The following is a 22,678-nucleotide window of genomic DNA, read 5'->3' on the forward strand; positions in this document are numbered from 1 at the left end:
GTCCTGGTGGCATGTGAGCTACATCCGTGGCTTCCAGGTCAACTGGGACCCAGGGGCTGCCATGAACCTTGGGACCAGTGCCTGTCCTGGTCTGAGGACAGCTGAGGATGGACAGCTGGTGGCACCCCTCCCGACCCCAGCAGGAGACTGGAGGAGCTGAGTGGGACTTGGGGTCATCACCAGGCCACTCCTCTCCCTTTGGTGAAATAAGGAAACAGGCTCGGAGGCAGTGACTGGTCAGGCGATGGTACACTCGTGCTACCCGTAGGGGATCTGGAACTCTAAGCTGGACCCTGTGCTCATATCCCTTGGAGAGACAGTCAGAATGGGCCATGCCCCATCCCTACCCAGCCCTTGACATCTGACCCTCCCGTGCCTGGCCACAGGCTGGGGCCCCCAGCAGAGAAGGTGCTTGGAGCACCTTGTACTCAGCAGGCCACCTGAGAGGCGGTGGGGGAGGGCTGAGACAAGATCTTTTGTCCCTTAGTCTGTGTGCCAGCCTGTCTGCCCTCCCATTTAACCTGACTTCATCCTGAGGTTATTGGATGGACCTCATTTCCAAAATGAAGCAACAAGGGTCTCACTGGACAGCTGAGTCCAGCTGGGGGTTTCTGTCCATGGGGTGGCGCTCTCCACCACTGCCCATGCCCTTGGGCTAGCAGTTGCTGTGCGCATGTGTGTGGGCACCCTGAATGAGAAAGGGTGATAGGTCCGGAGCAGTATGTGGAATGTTTGGTGCTGGTGGCCGGCTCAGAAGGGAGACACTCGGGTGTAACGAGATCAGATAGGAGGTGGGCCAGGAGCTAAGAATAGGACTGGGCACAGATAGGCTCCTGGCTCAGGTGGGGGCATGTTAGTGCCAGCCAGAAAGGATCCTGCTGGAGCCAAGGAACAGAGCAGGGCCTCGGGGCATAGAGCCCCTGGACCCAGGGTTCCAGCACAGGGGGCAGAGTCCAGCTTAGCCCATAAACAGAACTGATAGAACAGGACTCAGGGAGAGGGCAAGGATTGGGGCCCAGAGCATTGGAACTGGGACCAGGAGAGGAAGTCTGTGCTTGGAGGAGATCCCCGTCTCACCACCATGGCATTCCTGGTGGCTGGGACCCTGCGGGTGGCCTCACAGATGGCAGATACTTGGGAGAGCTTGGGAAGAAAGGTAGTTGGAGGCACTGCCTGACCCAGCCCATCCCTGGCTCCCAGCGGAGCCCCACCCTAGCCCAACTCTGGCCTTACCTCCCCAGGGCAAGTACAGCATGCAGGGTCCAAGGGTAGCCCTGCTGCTCAGCAGCCCTGAAGTATCGGCCTCTACAGTCACCGTCCTGGAGGGTGTGTTCCGGACCCTGGGCTTTGACAGCTGCCAGAGGAGGGAGGCCTCAGTCCAGGTGAGCCCTCTCTGGCCTCCCCCCTCCACTCCCAGCCCCACGTGGGGCCTCCCTGGACTTAGGCCCAGCACTCGCTCTTGCCCTAGGGCTTCCAGTGGGAGCTGGTGAGGTTCCGGGAGCAGCTGGATGCCCATGGGGGCCCTGTGGGCTGTGCTTTTGTGGCCTTGGTGGCCCCCAGCCAGCAGCTGAGACAGCCACAGCAGCTAGTCCAGGAGCTGAGCCGCTGTGGGGCCCTGTATGGCTGCCCCAAAGTCTTCCTGCTGCTCTCCAGCTCTCCTGGGGGTGAGTGGGCTGGGCAGGGACCCTGCCTGTGGGGCGCGGCAAAGCCAGGGCGGAGGTGGGCAGGAGGGCCAAGACCCTCCCTCCAGACCAATGCACTGCTTCTCCACCCAGCTGCCTCCAAGCCCAGAGCCTTCCTCACCAGCCTAGGTGAGCTCTGTGGCCACTGTCCTCACTGGTCCCTGCTGCAGCTGCTGACAGAGGTGAAGTTTCCAGAAAGGGAGTCCCAGGGAGGGGGGCTGCACCGGTCACTTCCCCTGGCTCCACTGTGTGGTCCTGAACCCGTTGCTCCCCACCCATTCACTCCATGATATAAGCCTTTATTGTCCACACATGGGTGTCAGCTTCAAAGCCTCACCTCCTACCCTCACCCCTGCCCCTCCTCACAACCCACTCAGGATCCCCTGGACATTCCAGTATCTTCTCAGCTCCATGCCTTTACCCAAGCTGCTCCTTTGCTTGGTGTGCCCTCCCTGTTGTCCCATCTCCACTCAGTCCCTTCCAGGCTGGCAGCAATGCTGTTCCTCGCCATGCTTGAGTCAACACTTGTCTTCCTGTCCACCCTTGTTCACACTCACCCAGCAGTGACTGTCCCATCAGACTTGGGGTCCCTGAGGGCCAGGGTTGGGGGTCATTGAGGCTTGGTCCCAAGGCCCAAAGGTCTTACTGGGAAGTGGGGTGGTCACTGGGTGACCTTGAGGTGAGGAGTGGGCCCAGCCTGGTGCCCTCCCCCGGCGGTGCCCTCCTGTGAGACTTCCTGGACAAGTCCACCTCTGTGGGCCGGGGAGCAGTGTGGTCAATGGCATGGCCACGGTCCTCCAAAGCTGTTTATGTCCTGAGAATCCGATGATGAGTTGAGCCTGGACTAGGACACTCTCAGGCCCTACCTTTCCTTCATCTGTCTTCTCCTCCCTTCATTCTGGCAGGGGACCCCAGAAAGAATGTGGTAGCCATGAGCATATGACTACCACTCGGGGAGCCAGGGTTCTGCTCCCCCACGCCCCCATAACCACACCCCATGGAGCAGCTGCCTGAGGAGCCCTCTGGCCCATCCTCCCCAGGTCTTCTGCAGGACTGCTGAAGAGTCCTCAGGGGCTGCCTCCTGCCTGGTCCTTCGGAGCTCCTTGCGGGGGGCCCTGTGCCTAGGGGATGTGGAGCCCTGGGGGCCAGAGGTGAGGGGGACAGGACAGGGGACCAACCACATGGCAGTAGTTTTGAGTGGGACAGAGGCTCGGGGAGACTTGAGGTGGGGAGGTGAGGAGCTGGGAGGGCCTCAGATCACTCTGAATCAACCTTAACCCTGTCTGTAGCCAGAACCCAGCCCCAGTGCTCAGTATGACCTGTCCGGGGCCCAGGCTGCCCTCCTCCTGGCTGTGATCCAGGGCCGGCCTGGAGCCCAGCATGATGTGGAGGCACTGAGGGGCCTGTGCCAAGCCCTGGGCTTCGAGACCACCCTGAAGATGGACCCTCTAGCCCAGGTGAGGGGATACCCAGTACTTCTGGTGGTGCCCTGAATGATGGGCCCCCCCCCCCACCAGGACCCTCTCCTGGGCCTCTTGCCAATCATAGGCAGGAAGTGCACCCCGAAGTCTAGCCTCCACTCTCCCTGCTGCATGCTTTGGGAACCCACTTCCTTGCCTCTGGAAGCCCAGAGGCCTCCCATGCTTGCTGTTTCTCTGCACCCCTGCTCTCAGCCCTCACTGGACCCTCAGGCTTTTCTGGGAGGGTCACAGGTTCCTTCCCAGACATCTGTCAGCTCACTGCCTCCCTTCACACCTCTTTACTTTTTGGTGCAACTTCTCCTCCGGGGCCAGAGAACCAGCTGCAGGAGGCTGGAGCCACATGTCACCTCCTATGAGGCCTTGCCAGGCCTTGCAGCAGGGAGGTTAGAGAAAAGACTTGCTCCCTGGGCCTGAGGCTGGCAGGAGGTGGAAGGCAGTGTGGGCAGCGGGCTAGAAAAACCACCTGGAGGGAGGACCACCAGGCACCAGGGAGGCAGTGGCCCTGGCCCAGGCCTCCATCTCTCCCCCAGGCTTTCCAGGAGGAGATGGCCAAGTTCCGGGAGCAGCTGGATGCTCGCAGGGTCCCTGTGAGCTGTGCCCTTGTGGCCCTGATGGCCCATGGTGGGCCTCAGGGGCAGCTACTGGGGGCTGATGGGCAAGAAGTGCAGCCAGAGGTGCTGGTGCAGGAGCTGAGCCGCTGTGGGGCCCTGGTTGGCCGCCCCAAGATCTTCCTGCTTCAGGCTTGCCGTGGAGGTGAGCAGGGTCTGGGGCCTGGCGGGGTCCAGCTGCTCTCATTCTCCTCATCCAGCCTCAGCCTCCTCCAGGAAGCCTAAGCACCACCCTCTCCCCGCCCCCTCTGCCAGCTTCTCCCAGAGGTCAAGTCTGTGAACTGGAGCACTTCACCCTCCGCGCCTGTCCTTCAGTGCTCTGAATGTTTCCAGCCTGGCAGGGCTGCCCAGGAACTCTGGGGCCTGGGGGCGAGAGACCTGGGAGCACCCCAGGTGTCTTCTGAGTGAAAAGACCTGACTGTCCCCTCCTGTACCAGGGCACAGGGATGCAGGCATGGGGCCCACTGCTCTCCCTTGGTTCTGGCGCTGGCTGCGGGCTCCACCAGCCACCCCCTCTCAAGCCGATGTCATCCAGATCTATGCTGATGTGCAAGGTGGGTCTGCCTTCCTCCTAGAGCCTGGGCTTGGGCAGGGCTGGCGCAGGCAGCCATCTGCAGAGCATCTCCAGGGCTCTGAGCTGAGATCCTGCCACCACCTCCTTCCTCTCTTCGCCAAGAAGATAGGAAGGAAAACCTTTCTAAATGGCAAAGGCTTTTGAAAATTGAGGGTTTCTTCCCCTGCATGAGCCCCCAAACAACCCTGGAGACAGGAAGGTGAAATAGCTTTTCTGAGATCACATGGCTGATAAGCATCAGGGCTGAGATTGGAAACTTGATCCGTCTTTCCTGCCCTGCTCTCTTTCTCCTGCCTTGTGTGTCCTTGAGTCAGACCCAAGGAGACCCTTGGGGCTAGCAGAGTCCCAGGATGCTGCGTAAATGGAGTTGGTCCCTCTTGCAGGCAGCTTCCCCAGGGGCCCCATTCCAGGGAGCTCTGACCAAGCAGACATCCTGATGGTCTACGCAGCAGCTGAAGGTAAGGGGACAGGTCAGCAAGAAGTCTTGTTACATGGGGCCCAGCCTCCTGGCCAGAGATCAAAAGTGGGCTTTAGGGGCATCTGGGGCTTGGCTGTTGGGGTGGAGGGGCCCCAGCCTAGATGCAGTTAAGCCATCTTCCCTTTGTGTTTATTATTTATGGTAACAGGAACGATGGTGAGCACTAAGGGCTGACTCTGCTAAGCACTATACCTGCATCCTTCCCTCTAGACTGTAAATTCCATGCGAGCAGGACAGTTCTGTGTGTCTCAGGGCACCATCCAGGGCCCGGCACATAGTAGGTTCACAGTGAATGTTTCTTCAATACTGAATTCATTGTATATTCACTCCACAAATATTGAGCAACTACTTGTTCCAGAAGCAAGAAGTTTCAACTCCCTGCCCCATTCCCTGGCCTGATTCCCAGGGTCTTGTGGGCTTGCCCCCACTTCCACCAACAATAGGCCCCTGGGAGTCATAAGGCAGCTGGGAGGGGCCCGAGTCTGATGCTCTGGCCCTGGTCCTCTGGCCTAGGCTGTGTAGCCTATCGGGATGAAAAGGGCTCAGACTTTATCCAGACTCTGGTGGAGGTCCTCAGAGCTGACCCCAGGCGAGACCTCCTGGAGCTGATGACTGAGGTGAGTTGGGGGTGAGGGGTGACAACCTGGGGAGAGGAGCTAGATTCATCCTTCTCCCAAGCCCTGGCGTTCTAATCACCTCCTATTCACTCCATCACTGAGGGAGGGATCCTCCACCCTCAGTAGCATGAGATGGTTGGGCACAGGACACCCGGCATTGGACAGGTGAGATTGACAGCAGTTATTAGCCATATATACTCACAGCCGGAAGAGGAGGATACCTCAGGCCATGCAGGGCCAGTAGGGGTTGCTCTGGAGAGCAGAGTGAACCTGCAGGGGCTTCCTTTTAGGCTTTGTAGTAACTGGGAATGGGGTGCCCCTGGTTCCTGTAGGAGGATGTGATGCACTTGTTTGAATAATTTCACAGGTTGGCAGGGAACTGAAGACCCTCAGGCTGAGGACTGGGTGGAGTGCAGCTGATCTGTCTGGTGAGGGAACTAGCGCAGTGGGGTGCCCTTCCTGCTTGGGGTAGGGAGCACATCTGACAAGAGGAGGGGACACCAAGGGGGGCCTATGAAACTCAAAGATGTCAAGGAAGCACTTCAAATTTTAGGCCTTACAATACACTCGGTGCCAGGCTGGGCTGGGCGCCGGGGGATCTGGCAGGCCTGCGTACAGGCTAAGTGTGGTCCGTACAGGTCAATCGGCAGGTGTGTGAGCTGGAGGTGCTGGGTCCCGACTGTGACGAGCGCCGCAAGGCCTGTCTGGAGATCCGCAGCTCCCTGAGGCGCCGGCTCTGTCTGCACTCCTGACTGCGCCCGCCGCCACCCAGGAAATGCTGACAGTGAGTGGCCACAGACCAACGCCACCACTGACCCCATCCACTCCTTGGTTTCCTCATCTAAAAACGGGCGCGATAGCACAGGTGACTCAGCTGGCATGAAATAAACATGATGATCGCTGTATACGTGAATAGTGCCTGCTCGCAGGGAGGTAAGACAATAAGTGAGATAATGTATGCAAAATGCCTGGCACTTCAGAGGCTGGGCCCACCGGGTGTGGACTGGGGAGGAAGCGGGGAGGAGCCCGGGCAGCATCCGCGCCTCAGAAACCCATCATGGGCTGCTAGGCTGAGCTGGATGTCCTGGGAAGGGGCAGCCTGGGGTCCATATTGTCCTTCCCGCACACGCACCCCACCTGCACCCCACACTGGGGCCACGCGACACTCTGGCCTCTGCCTACATGGTAGTCAGAATCCAGTCTGGGGCCACAAGACTGGAACAGAACATGGAAGATTTAGCAGTGCTGTGATGGCGCAGCAAAGGGACTAGGGGAGCAGTGGGGAGCACCTGATCCAGCGCGGGCCAGGAGCAGGTCGGGGAAGATATCTGGAGCTTCTCGGGACAGGAGTGGCTTGGGTAGCCTCACCCAGGCTCGAACTCCCAGGCACAGGACCACTTACGCATCCTTCACTAGCAGCGGGCTCTCTGTCCAGCTCGGCAGCCCAGCGCAGAGTCCAGCTCACACAGAACTCGAGGGGCAGGGCTCCTGGTTACTAGGAGCATGCGCATTAGGGCATGTCTAGCAGGCGCCAGAGTATGCTTTATGAGAAAAGCCATAACGCTGTTTGCCGCAGGGCCGCGTGGCCTAATGGATAAGGCGTCTGATTCCGGATCAGAAGATTGAGGGTTCGAGTCCCTTCGTGGTCGTTGCAAAGCAACCTTTTTTCTCCCTCTGCATAAAATTTTCCCTTTCTCCAGAAATGCTCACCACAAGGGCCTAGGACACTCGGGCAGGGTCAGTCACTTGCCCTCCAGTCCCACGGACGCATCCCTGCAGCTGCAGCGGAGGAGCTCGGTACCCCGGGGTGACCCCAAGGGCAATGTGAGCCCCAAACCTGGTTAGACCCCGAGGGAATGAGGACACTGAAGCCACTGGCCGTGAGCCCTGGAAGCCCAAGGACACTGGCTGCATGCATATAGTTCAGATGACAAAATCTGTACAGACGAGGGGTTGGTCTTCTGCGAGGGTGGGTCTCCCGCAAGGGGTCAGTGGTCAGATGCGTTAAAAAATATAATAGATTATCATGATGGAAAAGTTTTGGGAATAAACAAGGTTGCGCAATATTGCAAATGTAACTGATGCCGCTAACCTGTACACTCACAAATGGTTAAAATGTCAAATTTAACTATATATATTTTTTACCGCAATAAAAATGTTTTAAAAAGATCTAGTAGATTACTTCGATTTCTTGCAATGAGAGTATACCCTTAAATGACTAGTGCGAATGTATATTTAACAATTTAAGTATAAGGAATATACCCAGGATTGAGTCACCATTTTATTGGGAAAAAAATGATTCTACCTGCGTAACGGAGTTCTCTGCAAGGGATTTTGGCTAAGTAGAATGCCCAGGTGACTGGACCTTCTTCCCAGGGAAAACGCTGAGGGAATGGCAGCTGAGCCGGTACACCTACAGTAGGCTCAGGTGACCTTGGGGTCATGAGGAGTGTCACTGTTTCCTTTATCGTTTTTATGATGTTTCAGTAGTTTACTAAGGGCTCATAAATATAAAGAAGAGAAACTTCATTAAGATAAACATTTAAAAAATTTCCCCCACTTTTACTGAGAGATAATTCACATACAGCACTGTGTATGTTTATTCGACTTACATACATCTTGAAATGATTACCGCAACCGGTTTAGTGACCACCTCTCATCTTATCTAGATACATTTTAAAAATGAGGGAAAAATAGGAAAAATTATTTTTCCTTGCGACGAGAACTCAGGATTTACTCTCTTAACAACTTTCTTATACCGTACAGCAGTGTTAATTACCTTTCGTTGTATCTTTTTATACTTACATCTTTAGTAGTTCCTTGTAAGTGGAAGTTTGTACCTATTGACTACCTTCATCTAATTCTCCCCGCGCCTTCCCTCACCTCGCCTCTGGTGGCCACAAGACAAATGTTTTGAGATGGGAAAGAATACCCATTTTCTGGTAGGAAAGTAAACACTGAATTCTCTATTACAACTGCCAGCTGAGCTAGCCGGGCAGATACAGAGCCATTGCGGAAGGTCCTTGGGACAAATACCTAAGGCCATTGGGTTCTGCTAAAAACCGCATAGACTTGGGGACAGGAAATACTTTCGGTCTCTGAGGCAACGTAGGGAGGAGGATAGGGATCGACACTTTTCCCAAGCGCCCGTCTGTTCCCTCTCTCCCTTCCGCTCCCACATTTTGCATAGTAACTGCCTCCTTGTTAGTTACCTCAGGGCCGGGATTCTCCTAAAAGGAGAGAAGAAAGGCTCGTGCGGGACTTGATCTCCTGATTTCCTGCACCCTAAACAAGGATCATACCCTAGTGCAAACAGTAGAGCTAACAACTCCTTTGAGCTCCATCCGCGTGTGCGCTGTCTCTCCCGGCTCCGAGGATGCTTGGGAGCCTGAGAAATCTGAGAGGATTCGCCGGTTGAATACGGATGTCAAGGAGCCCAGAGAAGGGCAAGCTGGAACCAGGAGGCTGTGCAGTAACCTGCAGGAACCGCGAGGAGGTGACAGAGTAACTGGTCTAAGACTGTCGTCGACAAACTCACACGTGCCCCGGTGGCCTAATGGATAAGGCATTGGCCTCCTAAGCCAGGGATTGTGGGTTCGAGTCCCACCCGGGGTAGAAAGGGTTACTTTTAAAAACTCGGAGAGAGGAGAAAAATGAAAAGAAGCTATATAATTTACTCCTGCAAGTGGAAGAAACAAATTAAGGGCACCTGGAGGCTATCCAGACACCACCCTAAACTGAAGTTCTTTATTCTGGTTTTAGTTTGGCACAAAGATGTGCACGTTTCCAGTTTTCAGAAGAGTGCTTTCATTCTTTACATTATTTTAATAACCATTCATTCTACTTGATATAAAAAATAATTGTTCATTTTTCAGGTGTGTTAATTGTTTTGTGGTTACTTATATATTTTTGAAGTCCTTATTTTTTATAAACACACCCGATTATTTACAGATTACATTATATGACAACTTGTGTGCTTTAAAACAAATGGGCTGGGTGGTGACTACAGTTAATAATACTGTACTGTATACTTGAATTTTCTAAGACAGTAGACCTTAAACATTCTTACCACACACACAAAAGGTAACTATGTGAGCTGATGGACGTGTTAACTTGAGTGTGGTAAATATTTTACAATGTAAACATATATCAAATCATCCTGTTGTACACCTTCAATATGATCATTTTTATTTTTTGATTATACTGTGAAGGAAAAGCCCAGCTGGGCTAACAAGCTAAGTCACAAATCTAAGTGTGATAAGTGTTGGTTTAGTGATCTAAGTTCTGCTGGGCTAACTCATAAATCTGAAGTTTAGTGTCAGTTTACTGGGCTAACAAGCTAACTCGTAAATCCAAGCTCAACAAATGTCAGTAACGTGATCTGTTCCAAATTGATAAGCTCCAGTGTACTGATTCCTTGCTTTTGTTGTTTGAGACTTATTGGCTAATAGCCCCATACTTGTAATTAACCCTATAAAACCTCATGTGCATGTCTTGGAGGTGCTCAGAGCTTTGGAGCAGAAGCCCCTCTGAGTCCGCCGGCGTAATAAATCTGAGTACTCCAACCCTCCGAGTGGTGCTTGTTTCTTGGCTGGCATGTCATTTCCGTAACAATACCTCAATAAAGCTGGGGAAAAAATAATGGGTTGGATGGAGGTATAAACAAAACAAGCTTTTCCACGAGTTGATCATGGCTTAGCTGGGCACGTTACACTATTTTCTCTGCTTTAGTGCATGGTTGAAATAGTCCATAATATAATGATATCTCTCTCTCTTTTTTAAAATCCATGCAATCCACATCTTCATCATCAAGGTAAAAATTTCCGCAACTGCAGGATATGGTGTAGACTAAAATCAGAAGCCTTCTATACCACATGCCCATAGAGGAGATGACCCCTAGAGCTTTGTTATATATACATATAAGCACATAGTTCTCTTTTACTTTTAAAAACCATGAATGGGACTCTTCTATTCCTCCAGCCCTGGCCTTACCTCTCCTACTTTCTCAAGTATCTGAGGTCCCAACATCCCCACTGAAATCAGGGATCTCATTTCAATGCAGCATCTCCCACTTATCATATGCAGAGAATGGTGGCCACTCAGCTGTCCAAGGCTGCCAGTACTTCCCTCACCAATGTTTCTCAATGCCTTATTGGAGGGAGTGTTCATGGGGCTCTCTCAGTGGGGTGGTGGGCATGCTCATCATGTATGATACATCTGCTCCAGCCAACCAAGAAACCTGGCAGAGCCACATTCAGCTGTACAAGATAACATATTAAATAGAGGGCTCCTGAGGGGGTAGGTGCAGCTCAGTGGTAGACTACATGCTCCTCACACATGAGGCCCTGGGTTCAATCCCCAGTTCCTCCACTCAAAGAAAAAAGAAGTAAATGTAAGCTCCTTGAGAAGTGCACCCAGATCATATCCTATCCTCCGCATTCTTGGATCTATCACTGAGGTTTACTGCTGGCATAAATGGACAAAATTTGCAACACTTTTGGCATATGAAATATTTCTTCCTGGACCAGCCATTGTACTTGCTTCTGCAGCTGCTGATCTGACTGTAGTTATACAGCAACGAGTGTTAGGGGGTGACAAAGCTCGTTGGTGTGGGCTTTGAGAACTGTTATCCCCTTGCAAGACAACTGCTCCAGGTGAGATTATTATAGGCTATTCAATCCCCAGGAAGGCTACTCTCCTCAGATATCAGAGGACAGGCTGCTTTCACTGGCAAGGAAGGCTCCAAATGACCCAAAGGTTCAAGAGTCTCAACTTTGTTGGAGCCCACATAGACCTCCCCAAGCTTTGGCTCCACTCATTCATAATCAATGTCATTTCTTCCACATGAAAGAGTTCCTGAGACTGTGAATTCCACTTACATTGTCATTCTGCAACATGCAGAATTCAATGATATATTTGCTTTTCAGCAATTTCAGCCCTGCAGTATGAGTTTATGGCTGCCATAAAATGTCCCTGAATCTCTGAACATTACTTAGGCTGAAAGTTTAAATGCCTAATCTTTTTATTTTCTTGCTTTAAGCCAACTGGTGCACCCAGGAGAGTTCTTTCCCTGCCATGATACTTGTAGTCACATTTACTGCCCTAATAGTCAAGTGCAGCAGCCATGTGGTCCCGCAGGGCACTTGCTTCAGTTGGCACGTCATCATCATCAACCAGGTGTTGCGTGGCTTGATCACAATGCTGCCTCAGGCTGTGAATTACCTGTATCCCATTTCCCACTAGCAAGGAGCTCGGGACAGCCTTCAGGTCTAAATTCATTACCAAAACAGAGTCCAGCAGTAGGCAAAAAACTCATCTGTTGTGGGGTGGGGAGGAACAGAGAGGTTGGTAGAAGGGTACAAACCTTTAATTATAAGATGTTGGGATCTAGTGGTTCCCTGGTGTCCTGGTGACTATAGTTAATCATACCATATTGTGTATTTGAAATTTGGTAAGAGAGTGGATCTTAAGTGTGTTCTCAACACACACACATGCACCCACAATAGGTAACTCTGTGAGGTGGTGGTTGTGTTAATTGGCTTGATTGTGTTAATCACTTTGCAGTGTATGGGTCTATCAAAGTATCACATTATGCACCTTCAGTATATATGACTTTTTTTGGTAAATCATACCTCAGTAAAGCTCGGGGTGAGGGAGGAAACCCATTTGTTATTGTAACAGATGATTTAATGGAAACTGATTAACATAAAAAAGGTTGTTAAGGAGGTAGTTAAGAAGGCAGAAAGGGAACAATGAGAAAGCAGCCATCACCCGTGGGACTGGAGGACCAAGAGAAGAGATTGGGACTATTAAAATTTAGAAGCTTGGAGAGGGCCTTATGGGGCTTAAAAGTAGATCTCTGAAGAGGTGTGGCTCAGATGGCTTGGGTGTCTCTGAGCTCAGAGTCCCAAGAGGCTGGACTGCAGTTCCTGAGGAGGGGACCTCAGTCAGCTTGCGCTGGTGTCTCTAATGAGCCATGATGAGGCTGGTTCTGTGAGTGCCGGGAAAACTTCAAACTGCGTTCAGCTGTTACTTCTGGAATGAACTACTGCACAAATAAAAAAAGTGAGGCTGGGTCGGGTGGGTGGCAGTCGGAACAGGAAACACGCGGGAAATAGTTTGTCCCTTCTTCCTCCTCCAGCCTTTCAGTCTCTCTAGTGCCTCCTATCGGCAAACCGGACACGGATCCGCTGGCAAAGTGGAGCATCATAAGTAGGGTCTAGAAGGGTGAGTTTGAAGCCAAGCAATAGAAGTTTAAGGACTGGTCCCATCTGTCCTATCCTGCTTCCCCCGGGTCCTTACAGATGCCTCCTGAGAGTTCCCATCATGAACTCATTACACAAAAATCTCTGCCTCAGGGTTGCTCCTATGAAACTTGCCCTAAAATACTTGAAAACAGACTCTATGAATGAGATTGTAACCGAGCCAAATTTGGGTGCCTGGCCCTCTGCACCCGTGTGCGCAGTAAAGCCAATCCACTGACACTGGGTCGTGGTAAAAGTGCAGCGTTTCTTGCTGGTGCCAAACAAGGAGTCCAGGCAGCTAGTGCTCAAAAGGCCCGAACTCCCCGAAGGCTTCCAGGGGGAGGTTTTTAAAGACAGGGAGAAGGAGGGAGGTTATGGGAGGTAATCAGGAGTCAACATCATCAACCTTCTGGTTCCAACCGGCCTGGGGTCTCCAGTGCTTGTGGACAGCATACAGTTAACTCCTCCACCTGGGGAGGGTTTCAGCATCTGCAAAAGAGCTCAAAGGACTTGGCTCAGAATATGATCTACAGCCCTTGAGGAGGAACTGAAGGTCCTTGAGTTTGTTTAATGGCTAAACTATCATTATTTTTCGTTGCATGACTGTTTTTCTTTCTTTCTGCATTTTCTCACTTATCTGATTAAATTTATACTTAAATAAACTTGGGGAACTCGGGGAAGGCCTAGGGGGCTAAAGTTTTCTACAGACTAGAGGCAGGCAAAGGCGGAGGGTATAGTTCAGTAGTAGAGTGCCTGTTTACACAAGGTCCTGGGTTCAATTCTCCAGGACCTCCATTAAAAAATAATAATAAAATTAAAAAACAATCATAAATAATAATAAATCTTATGATATTTATTTAATATATTATATAATATAATTTAACTATTATACTATATTACATTATATATGATATATCATATGTAATATATTAATATAATTTAATATATTATTATAACAAATATAAATAATAAAAAATAATAATGATAAAAATAGAGGCAGTTGGAGGACAAGGAGGGATCTGCTTCATTACAAAATGCCGAAGTTGAATCATGTGCTGGCACCAAGGACCACATCACTGAAGGTTGGTAGAGTTCTCAGACACCTGGGTAAGCTGGAGCTACACAATTATTAAGACTTTTGCCCGTGTTGAACTGGGATGGCTATACAAGAGGGACATGAGCTGTTCTGGTCCCATTCCATGTCTCTGGCACTTGGGACATACAGTGGAAATGGTCATGGTAAGGACTGCGGGATTACATGGCTGTCGTCGACATACTGAAACAAAAGAATGACAGGCTAGGGTAGACTCATCACCAATTCAAAGCCATGAGAAAACCAGAGGCTGCTTTGGCAGCACTGAAAACAACCCACATCTCCTACAGCTGTGGGGCCAAAGAAGCTCAAGGTCCGGGTCAGGGCCTCTGTGGGAAAGTAGCAGAACTTGAGGAAGAGTTGAATTCTCAATCGCGGTCGATTTCCTGTGCCAATGCCAGGGTGCTGATAGGGAAGAACTGGGACCCTGAAACTTGGCACGGGGCTATCTGGGGAGATGCGCTGAGAACCTTGAACTCGCTGGGCCCGCTGGAGTGGCCCAGGCCTCCATCCCCTCACCGGACGACTAGGAAGAACCTCACACGAGGCAGGCAGCTTACAAGACAACATTTGGTCACCTCAGCACCCGCTCCTCCTTCCCCTCCAGGCCACCATACCAAACACTAGGGGCTCCTCTCAGCAGGACTCAACTGGAAAAGCACTGAGACTGCTTCAGGGAAGAGAGGAATTATTATAAACCAAGAGAGCTGTAAGATCTGGATAACATGTGTCAGCAGTAACCCAGAGAGTCTTCCCAGAGTGGATCCTGAGGGTCCTGGATATGCGTGAAGAGAAGAAAAACCTGGAAAGGGGAGGGCTGCTCAGTATGGGACACTCTTCCATGACACAGGACTTCACACCCTGGCAGGATTCCTCACACTGGTTATAATAAAGTGCTGGCATGGCTCTTGGACACCTGGAAAAACCAATAGACTACATTAAATGAAATAGAATTGCCTGAAATGCCCTGGCAAACTGTGAAGGAAGGAATTGGAAGGGACAGAGATACCAGCACGCCAGAACGGTTCTGCAGTATCAGAGCCAAACCCACTAGCTGACCGTGGATCTTGGGAGCACCTGGAGAAGATGCCATTCACCCAGGCACTAAGACATGCACAGCTGAGGGGACACACCAGCATTCTTGAGATGCATGGGAATGACTGTTTTCTGGTCTGCTGCATACTGGGACGTACCGAAGTGGAAGGGGGGCTTTGTACCTTGTGTTTCCTATTATTAAGAAAGAAGCCCAGCACATGAGAGGACCCTGTGATATTTAATTTGATGTGTCCATGTGACCAGGCTAGGGCACCCAGATGTTTTGGTAAAACACCAGTCTAGATGTTGCTGTGAAGGTGTTTTTCTCCATATGACTAACATTTAAATCAGGAGACGTGGGGAAAGCAAATTACCTTTCCAAAAAGTGGGTAGGCCTCATCCAGTCCATGGAAAGTCTTAAAAGACTCAGATTACCCCCAAGAGGAAGGAATTCTGCCCTTGACTGCCTTCTGACTCAAGATGGCAACATGAAGTCTTGCTGGAATTGCCAGCCTGCTGACTCTGGGATCCCCACAACTGTGTGAGAGAATTCTAAAAAAGCAATCAAAATCTCTCCCTCACCTCTCTGTCTCTGTCTTTGTCTCTCTCTCTCTCTCTCTCTCTCTATATATATATATATATATAGAGAGAGAGATCTATTTATCAAATCTATTTTGTTTCTCTGGAAAACTAATGAATACAGTCTCCTTCAGACAAGTAGGGTGCCCAGATTCAGGCACAAAGAAGAACACGACCTGGCAGATTCCTCCCCACTCCCCAGTCCTCTCCTGCCCACTCCCCACCCCGACCCTGGAAACTTGGGTACCCAGACGACCTGAAATCGTGGCATCGACCTGAGGCCACCCTCACTAAACCTTCTGGCTCTCCTACCCAACCCCCAGAAAGGAACGCACATTTCCCTTACTGCCGCTTCTTCTCACGGGAGAGGAACATCTCAATTCTACTTCGAGTATCTCACAATTTCCAATTTTCTTTCTACTTTAGAAAGGGGAGATGGGCTGGGACAGGAATGGATGACCAGATGAGGGGCTCCCTTCTCTGCCGCATCTCTGCCCCATGAGGGAGGAAAGCTGCAACGGATGCGGGTGGGGACACAGTGTTGGAGGAGGCAAGGGTCCTGGGTGGGGAGCACCATTGGATACAGATGGAGCTCCACCTAGGTCCCCACTTAAGGCCAGAGTTGGTAAGGTTCCACCTTTAGCGGGAAATCCACCTCCAAGTCTCCTATTGTCATTCTACTTCAGCCTGTAGAGCTGAGACACAGTCTCATAAGTACTGGGTTCGAGTTCTGATTTAGGCGATAATTCTTTGCCTGGGGAGCGCTTGCCTGGATCGAGGGAATTTCAAGGAACTCCCTAGAAAAGGAACCTCTCAGAGGGGCTCCTGACGGCTCTGTGTACTGTATCTAGAACTATTGTGTAAATTTCAACCTTTTAATTCCAAAATATATATATAATAAAACATTAATGAGACAAAAATAAGTTGCTTTGTTGAGATTTGACCTAGCAACAAATTCCCCTTTTGGAAGAATTTTAGTTATATTTGGTGTGATGTCATCAGGACAAAAGTTACACCCAACGTGGGGCTCGAACCCACGACCCTGAGATTAAGAGTCTCATGCTCTACCGACTGAGCTAGCCGGGCAACTGAGAGGTATGATTGTCTCCCCCACAAAATTAGTTGAAGTTCTCTAGACCTTGACAGCCACCACATCCGTGGCACTGGAGCACTGATTTCGCAGGGCTTTTCGGGAGGGAGTGAGGGAGCCCAGATCTCTGTCTGCTGTTCACCATGGATGTGGGTGGCCCCAGCAGCTCTGGGGGAGGCGGGAAGTCGGGGTCAAGTGTACAAGGATGAGTGTCACTAGAGGCTAGGAAGGAACGCGATGCGATCTTCGCTTAGGGTGTGGGAGGTGTTGAGGTTCCAATCACGGACGATTTCTCATTATCAAACTCTCAGCCTTGTTTGGGGTGGGTAGCCTCAAGCAAATCAGGAAGGCTCCACGCCCTCGTCGCCGGGACAAGCCAGGGAGACCTTCCTTCCCAGGTGGACACTAGATCCCTTACTAGTGCAACAAGGGAAGAAAAGCTTGTAGCAGCTGCCGTTTGGGAAGAAGTGAGCGCCAACCCCAGTTCTGACCCCTGCACCAGGATTTCAGAACTGCGAGGGTCTTCTGGGGCCGATCCAGGTCAAGAGGGACCCTGAGATGGTCGAGGAACGCCCGGGCTGGCCAGTTGACTGGTGGCAGATCCTTATTTTCAGGGTCCTGGACTTATTCCCCATCTTGGGTGAAATTTCTGGCCTGGAGTCCACTATGAGAGACCTCCATACTCACCCAGGCCACACGGACTCCCTCCTCCTTGCCATCTGGCTGCTCTTCCAGCTGCTGGGGCTGAGTGGCCCTCGTGCCCTGGGGGAATCTGACTCTGTGGGCCTGGGGACGGGGTGTGCGGGAGCCCCCTTTCCGGAAGGTTCCGGCCGTGCTGCACCTCCCCTTTCCCTTCTGGAATCGAAACCGAAACCTGTCCCTGCGCACCTCCCAGAGAGACCGGGAAGCGGCCGGAGCCAAGGTCTCAGGCCTCCAAAGACAGCTGTCAAGAGACTCGGCCAGCGTGGCTCGTTGGTCTAGGGGTATGATTCTCGCTTTGGGTGCGAGAGGTCCCGGGTTCAAATCCCGGACGAGCCCGGGTTTTGCAGACACAGCACTGCTACTCCGTGGGTGAAGCGGATCTCCGTGGAGTCCTGGGCGGTAAGATCTTGGTCTCCCTCCGCAGGCTGTATAGCCGATAAGGCTGCGCTCACTTCCTTGCTGCAGAGTAACCGTCGCTCCCCGTGTGGATCGGATGCTGGAGCTGCGGGTGCATCCAGGCCCGAGGCCTCGTCTTCCGAGCTCTGGGAGCGGCCTGGCCCTAGGGAAGGAACCTGAGAGGGGGAAAATCGCTTCCAGGGCAGTTGTCTCAACCATGAGCAGGAGACCGGATCTGTGTGTTCCAGACAGTCACAGACCCTGGGGTGACGATCCAACTTGGTCTGAGCATGTAGTTTTGCTTTGGGTCATAAATGTCTCTATCCTGCCAGAAGGGCCTTCCACAACCAAGGGAAGGAAGGAAACCGCAGCAGAGAATGAACATGGGGAGGGGCTGCGCCTCACCTTTGGCACCCCCCAAAGGCATGGGGTCTCCACAGGCGTCCAGAGGGCTGTGCTCCAGACACAGAGTCTCTTTTCTCCATGCTGGAAGAATGGCAGTGTTTTAATAGGTTTTATTGTTATTTTCTGAGGCCAACAGATTCAGCTATTGAGATGATGGCTTGTTACAGTTTCCAAGAGGTGGGGGCACGCCTCCACATGGGGGTTGGGGGGGCACAGGAGATGCACCAGGATCAGTCAGGAGGCAGAGGAGCGGAGAAGAAAACGTGGGCAAGGGACTTTGTTGTGGTTTCACGGAAGGTGAAACAGGTCAGTCAGGGAAGACAGGTTTAGGTGAGTTCGTTTGAATAATTTCAGCGGGCTCTGGGGCCTAGGTGCTGTCCTTAGCTGTCTGTTTCCTAGCCTTGGGGTGGTTCTGGCAGGCGGATTGTGGCTCAGAGTGTGAAATCCTGATAAAACAGAGGGTTGTGGGCTGCAGACTCTGGATTGGTTGGTTTGCATTTGAGACACTGGCTGGCAGAAGAATTGGTTATTATCTCTAAGAACTGGTTGGCCTCAGGGAAAGCATTCCCTCCAGAGTTATCAAGACTCTAGATGTCAAAGGGTCAGAGTACAGAAAATAAAAGACATGGTTGATACAGGCAGGGACTGAGGCTTTGATTGAAATTTGGGGGGCCCCAATCTGGGAAGAGCTTCCTGATCCCAGTCCCAGAGCTGTGCCTGGCCCAGGGGATGGTGGGAGGCTCAGAGCACCCACCAGGCGAGCTGTATCAGGGCCAAAGCTCCCCAGTGCATGCAGAGGGGGCAGGTGGGCCTCTTCTCTGACCTAAATCCCAATTTTCTCCACTTTAAGCCCAGGATCGTGAGTGCTGGGTACCCATTTCATGCTTCCTGACTCTCAAGTCCCTGAGCAAGAGGGTTTCCTGCCCAGAACCCCAGGCCCCATTTGGATGTCCAGGGAGACCTGGTAAGGGTCAACCAGGTAGCCAGCCTCCCTGGCCAGCCCTTTCTTCTCCTACAGCCAGAACCTTTTAAGACTCCTGTTCCTTGAGGGGAAATCACTACCACCTCTACCAGCAGGTCAGTTCTGCTGCGAAGCCTTCTTTTGTGTCAGTGATGTCCCTCCCTCAGGCCTGCCTTAACCCCTCCCCACTTTTGCACCTGGGGTCTGCTCCTCTCTACAAGCCCTCAGTCCATGGCCTGTCTCGAGCTGGGGCCCCACTGTCACTTGTCCAGTGAAAGAGAAGTGGACAGTCAGGGCAGGAAGTACAGAGGAAGGTCTCTGTGGAGGAGGTCTTGTCCTCATTTTGGCTTCAAATCCCTGAGGAGCCCAGTTTGCTTTTTCTGGTCATTTAAAAGCAGAAACAGAATCTCTTGCAAAGCTGGTGTGGAGTCTGGGCCTCTGACGATGGAGCAGAGGTAGGCTCAGTGGGTGGTGCACCCAGATCCGAGCTGGATGGGAGTGGCCAGATTGGTCGGGGCACCGAGGTTGGGTGTCCAGGTGTGCTCATTGGACAGGGAGACAGCGGAGGGCAGTGGCAATGAGAGGCATCTCCCCTGAGGGCTCTTGTGAGTTTCCTCAATTTCCTCCCTGATCCTTTTTTTCCCCACTTAAACCCCCACCCCTGGCAGGGACCCTTCCCAGCTGTGGTCTGCACTGGGATGTGAGTCTGGGACTCTGGGAGGCGATTCTCAGGGCTGGACGGGGTATGAGACTTGGGACCCCGTGGCAGGTCTTTCCAGTATGTGGCATGAGAGACGGTGCGGTCCGGAAGCCAGCGACTCCGTGGGCAGGGTCCAAGTCCTGTTCCCGGCTTCACTCCACAGCCCAGCCCTTAGCCCGGTGCCGGAGGGAGGACCTGAGGATGCTCTCCTGAGCTGATGGTATTAGTTTCTCTTGGGCGAAGGGGAGGGCAGCGGAGTGGGACACTCCAAAATCCAGATTGGGACTTACCAACTTGGAGTCTTGGCATGTGGCAATGCTGGACCTCCCCCGTTCCCCTCCTGTTCATGGAATCAAATCCTTCCCGAGACTCACAGGGAAAGGGGGAAATTCGTAGTGAAGAAAATCGGGACAGCCCAGACCAGCAAGGGCAGAGTCAGATTAAACTCCACAGGACAGCAAAGGCACACAGAGGCAACTGGCTCGTTGGTCTAGGGGTATGATTCTCGCTTAGGGTGCGAGAGGTCCCGGGTTCAAATCCCGGACGAGCCCTATTTTAAAATAGTGGTTGGTTTGTGTCTTTGGAACTTGGAGCCCCTAAACCCACCCACGTTGTCACTCTCATCCTTCCTCACAGTGGTCTGGGCTGCTCTGACCCGCGGGGCCACTCTAGCTTGAGAGATGAATGTGGCTTGGAATGCCAGGCATTCCCTTCCCAAAGGAATATCGTAGTAAAAGTTAAGCATTTTACAACTGTGGGCTCGCTCTGTCGACTAAATAAACCAAAGGGAAAACGTGGATGGCTTTTCTTTGGTAGCCAAGTTCCAATCTTTGATCGACCTGTTTGTAAGGGTGCTTTTGTTTAAAAAAAAAAAAAGTTGAGGAACGAAGTGGGTCGCAGATCCACTGTAAGGCGATGTCACCGGGCTCTTCTAAACGCTTGGACGAGGTGATGTGATGCAAAGTGACAAGCTGGGTACATAGCAGCGGGTGGACACCGTCTGTCGGACGACGCCTTAGGTGCATTTGAGAGTACCTAAACCAGACAACTTGTGGTTTCTATGCCTTCTCGTGTCAAAAGGACGCCCAACGTGGGGCTCGAACCCACGACCCTGAGATTAAGAGTCTCATGCTCTACCGACTGAGCTAGCCGGGCACCTATGGTAGCTATTTTTCGACTGAGCTTCAAAACTTGACTGGCTGTGGATAAAATAACCAGGCAGGGCATGTCACGAGGTCAGCGGAAACACGGAGTCCCCTTGGGGCATCTTGCGTGTAGAGACTGCCTGAAATTCGCCGTGTCCCCAGGCCCTGGAGCAGCAGAGCGCGGTGCAGGGTACTTCAGGACAGTGCTGGGTCGAGAGGTGAGGCGCTACGCTGACCGACGGACAGACGGACAGACAGAGGCTCAGCGGCCGCCGAGAGCCCTGCGGTATAGACAGAACTCAAAGCCGATCTGCCCGAGCTGATCCCGCGACGAGAGGACGCGTGGCCCGAAATGGGGCAATGAAAAGGGGGCCAGCCCCCTGTATGTGAGCAAACAAACTTGTAAATTTAATATCATTGTTTGACTTCCTGCATTCCACTTGTTTGCATAAATCCATCTATGCTTCCTTTGAATTATCTAAAATCAATTTATTTTTATTTGAAAATGTATTTTGCCCCAATCCTTCTTGGTCTGCCCTTTGGGTGATCTTGAGCTACTGAAATCAGCGACCCTGCGGTTGATGGCGGAAGGGATTGGAGACCCCTGGCACCCGCCAAGACAACTGCCTAAACTCTGCTTTGGGATCCAGTTTCCTGGGATTCAGGGTCGGGAGTGAGGGCGTTCCTGGAGGAAGCAGGCCAATCCTTGCACGACAGGTATGACACTCACGTAGGCTGGAGCTAGGGTGACCCCTGCCACAACCCCCTCCCGGCCTAGCTCTCCAGAGGGAGAGGAACTTCAGACACACAGCGAACTGGGAGTGGGATCTAGGGATTGTCTTCTTTCTTCCCCTAATTTCTGGAGCCAAAGCGCCTCAGAGAATCTGAGGGAGCCACTGAGATTTCGGACTCCACTAACTGCAATGTGCAGACCTGGCCTGCATTCTGAATCTAGCCAACCAAATGCAGAGGGGAGGTTAGCGGGAAGCTGCACGCGCACTGGGCATGACGGATACTCAGGGATTATCGTTTATGTGGTTACTTGTGCACAGGGTATTGGGAGTATTTTAAAACAAAGGAATTTATTTGTAGAGATATTTGAAAAAAAAAAAGGTGAAAACCCTTTATAAGGGTGAAGCAATGCTATGTATGCTTTAAAATGTCGGGGAAAAAGTAGAGGGAGATAGGTTTTAAAACTACACGGGAATAGGGGAGGCTATGGTGTGTGGAGGCCGGGGGTTGTGTGTTTCTGTTGTATTTCTCAATTTTTCTGTTAAAAAAAAAGTTCTAGAAATAAGTGGCTTCTCTCTCTCTCTCGGAAAACTTTATTCTTTGATCAAAGAATGGAGAGGTGCCAGTACACCTTCTCCTAAAGTTTATTTAAAAAAAAAAAATACACCAGCCAGAAATTTCAGCTATTTCTTCTAATACAGTTTAGCCCCATCTTTCTTCTCTCTTGGGTCTTCAATGACTCCAACATTATATTTTTGTTAAAGTCCCACAGATCTTTAAAGCTCTGTTTTTTGGTTTACTTTATTTTTTTAAGAATTTTTTTTTTTTTCTGTTCTTCAGATTGGGTAACTTCTACTGTTCTATCTTTGACTTCATTGATTCTATCTTCTGTCTTGTCCATTCTGCTCTTGCCCATCATTTAAGCTTTTTATTTTGGTTATTGTATTTTCCAGTTCTAAGCTTTCTATTTGGTTATTCTTTATATTGTCTATTGATGAGACTTTCAATTTTTAAATTTGTTTCAAGAGGATTGTAATCGCTTCTTGAAGTATTTTTACGATGGCTGCACCACCTTTACCCTCTTTGGTTCCCATATCTGTGCTGTCAGTCTCTTGATTGTCATTTCTCCTTCAAGCTGGAATTTTCCTGGTTCCAC

General features: G+C 51.4%; 1 protein-coding gene and 6 non-coding genes across 8 annotated transcripts; 5 read left to right on the forward strand and 2 right to left on the reverse strand.

Moving 5' to 3' along the window:
* The first annotated feature begins 572 nt into the window (after window positions 1-572).
* LOC102505952 (caspase-14) lies at window positions 573-6,736 on the forward strand. Of its 2 annotated transcripts, XM_006179699.3 has the most exons (11): window positions 573-1,156; window positions 1,242-1,382; window positions 1,469-1,664; window positions 1,776-1,864; window positions 2,723-2,833; window positions 2,972-3,139; window positions 3,694-3,916; window positions 4,209-4,325; window positions 4,729-4,803; window positions 5,337-5,440; window positions 6,079-6,736. In XM_006179699.3, exons 1-11 carry the CDS (start codon window positions 1,082-1,084, stop codon window positions 6,190-6,192), a joined length of 1,413 nt encoding a protein of 470 aa, XP_006179761.2. In that variant the 5' UTR covers window positions 573-1,081; the 3' UTR covers window positions 6,193-6,736. The 2 variants fall into 2 exon arrangements, with proteins under 2 accessions (XP_006179761.2, XP_032317013.1); XM_032461122.1 differs by lacking the exon at window positions 2,723-2,833.
* Window positions 6,737-7,016: 280 nt separating this feature from the next.
* On the forward strand, window positions 7,017-7,089 carry TRNAR-CCG. The gene has a single exon. It is a non-coding gene; the product is annotated as a tRNA-Arg (tRNA).
* A 1,893-nt stretch (window positions 7,090-8,982) lies between these two features.
* On the forward strand, window positions 8,983-9,055 carry TRNAR-CCU. Its single transcript has one exon. It is a non-coding gene; the product is annotated as a tRNA-Arg (tRNA).
* A 7,349-nt stretch (window positions 9,056-16,404) lies between these two features.
* Window positions 16,405-16,477, reverse strand: TRNAK-CUU. Its single transcript has one exon. It is a non-coding gene; the product is annotated as a tRNA-Lys (tRNA).
* Window positions 16,478-17,447: 970 nt separating this feature from the next.
* Window positions 17,448-17,519, forward strand: TRNAP-UGG. Its single transcript has one exon. It is a non-coding gene; the product is annotated as a tRNA-Pro (tRNA).
* A 2,605-nt stretch (window positions 17,520-20,124) lies between these two features.
* On the forward strand, window positions 20,125-20,196 carry TRNAP-AGG. Its single transcript has one exon. It is a non-coding gene; the product is annotated as a tRNA-Pro (tRNA).
* A 531-nt stretch (window positions 20,197-20,727) lies between these two features.
* On the reverse strand, window positions 20,728-20,800 carry TRNAK-CUU. Its single transcript has one exon. It is a non-coding gene; the product is annotated as a tRNA-Lys (tRNA).
* Window positions 20,801-22,678: the final 1,878 nt, after the last annotated feature.

This window comes from Camelus ferus, chromosome 18 (genome assembly GCF_009834535.1).
Source record: "Camelus ferus isolate YT-003-E chromosome 18, BCGSAC_Cfer_1.0, whole genome shotgun sequence".
NCBI lineage: Eukaryota > Metazoa > Chordata > Mammalia > Artiodactyla > Camelidae > Camelus > Camelus ferus.

Coding starts and splice junctions, on each gene's coding strand:
- LOC102505952 (XM_006179699.3), top strand. CDS start 1,082: ATGGCATTCCTGGTGGCTGGGACCCTGCGGGTGGCCTCACAGATGGCA. Junction 1,865..2,722: donor TGCTGCAGCTGCTGACAGAG/GTGAAGTTTCCA, acceptor CATCCTCCCCAG/GTCTTCTGCAGGACTGCTGA. Junction 4,804..5,336: donor GGTCTACGCAGCAGCTGAAG/GTAAGGGGACAG, acceptor CCTCTGGCCTAG/GCTGTGTAGCCTATCGGGAT.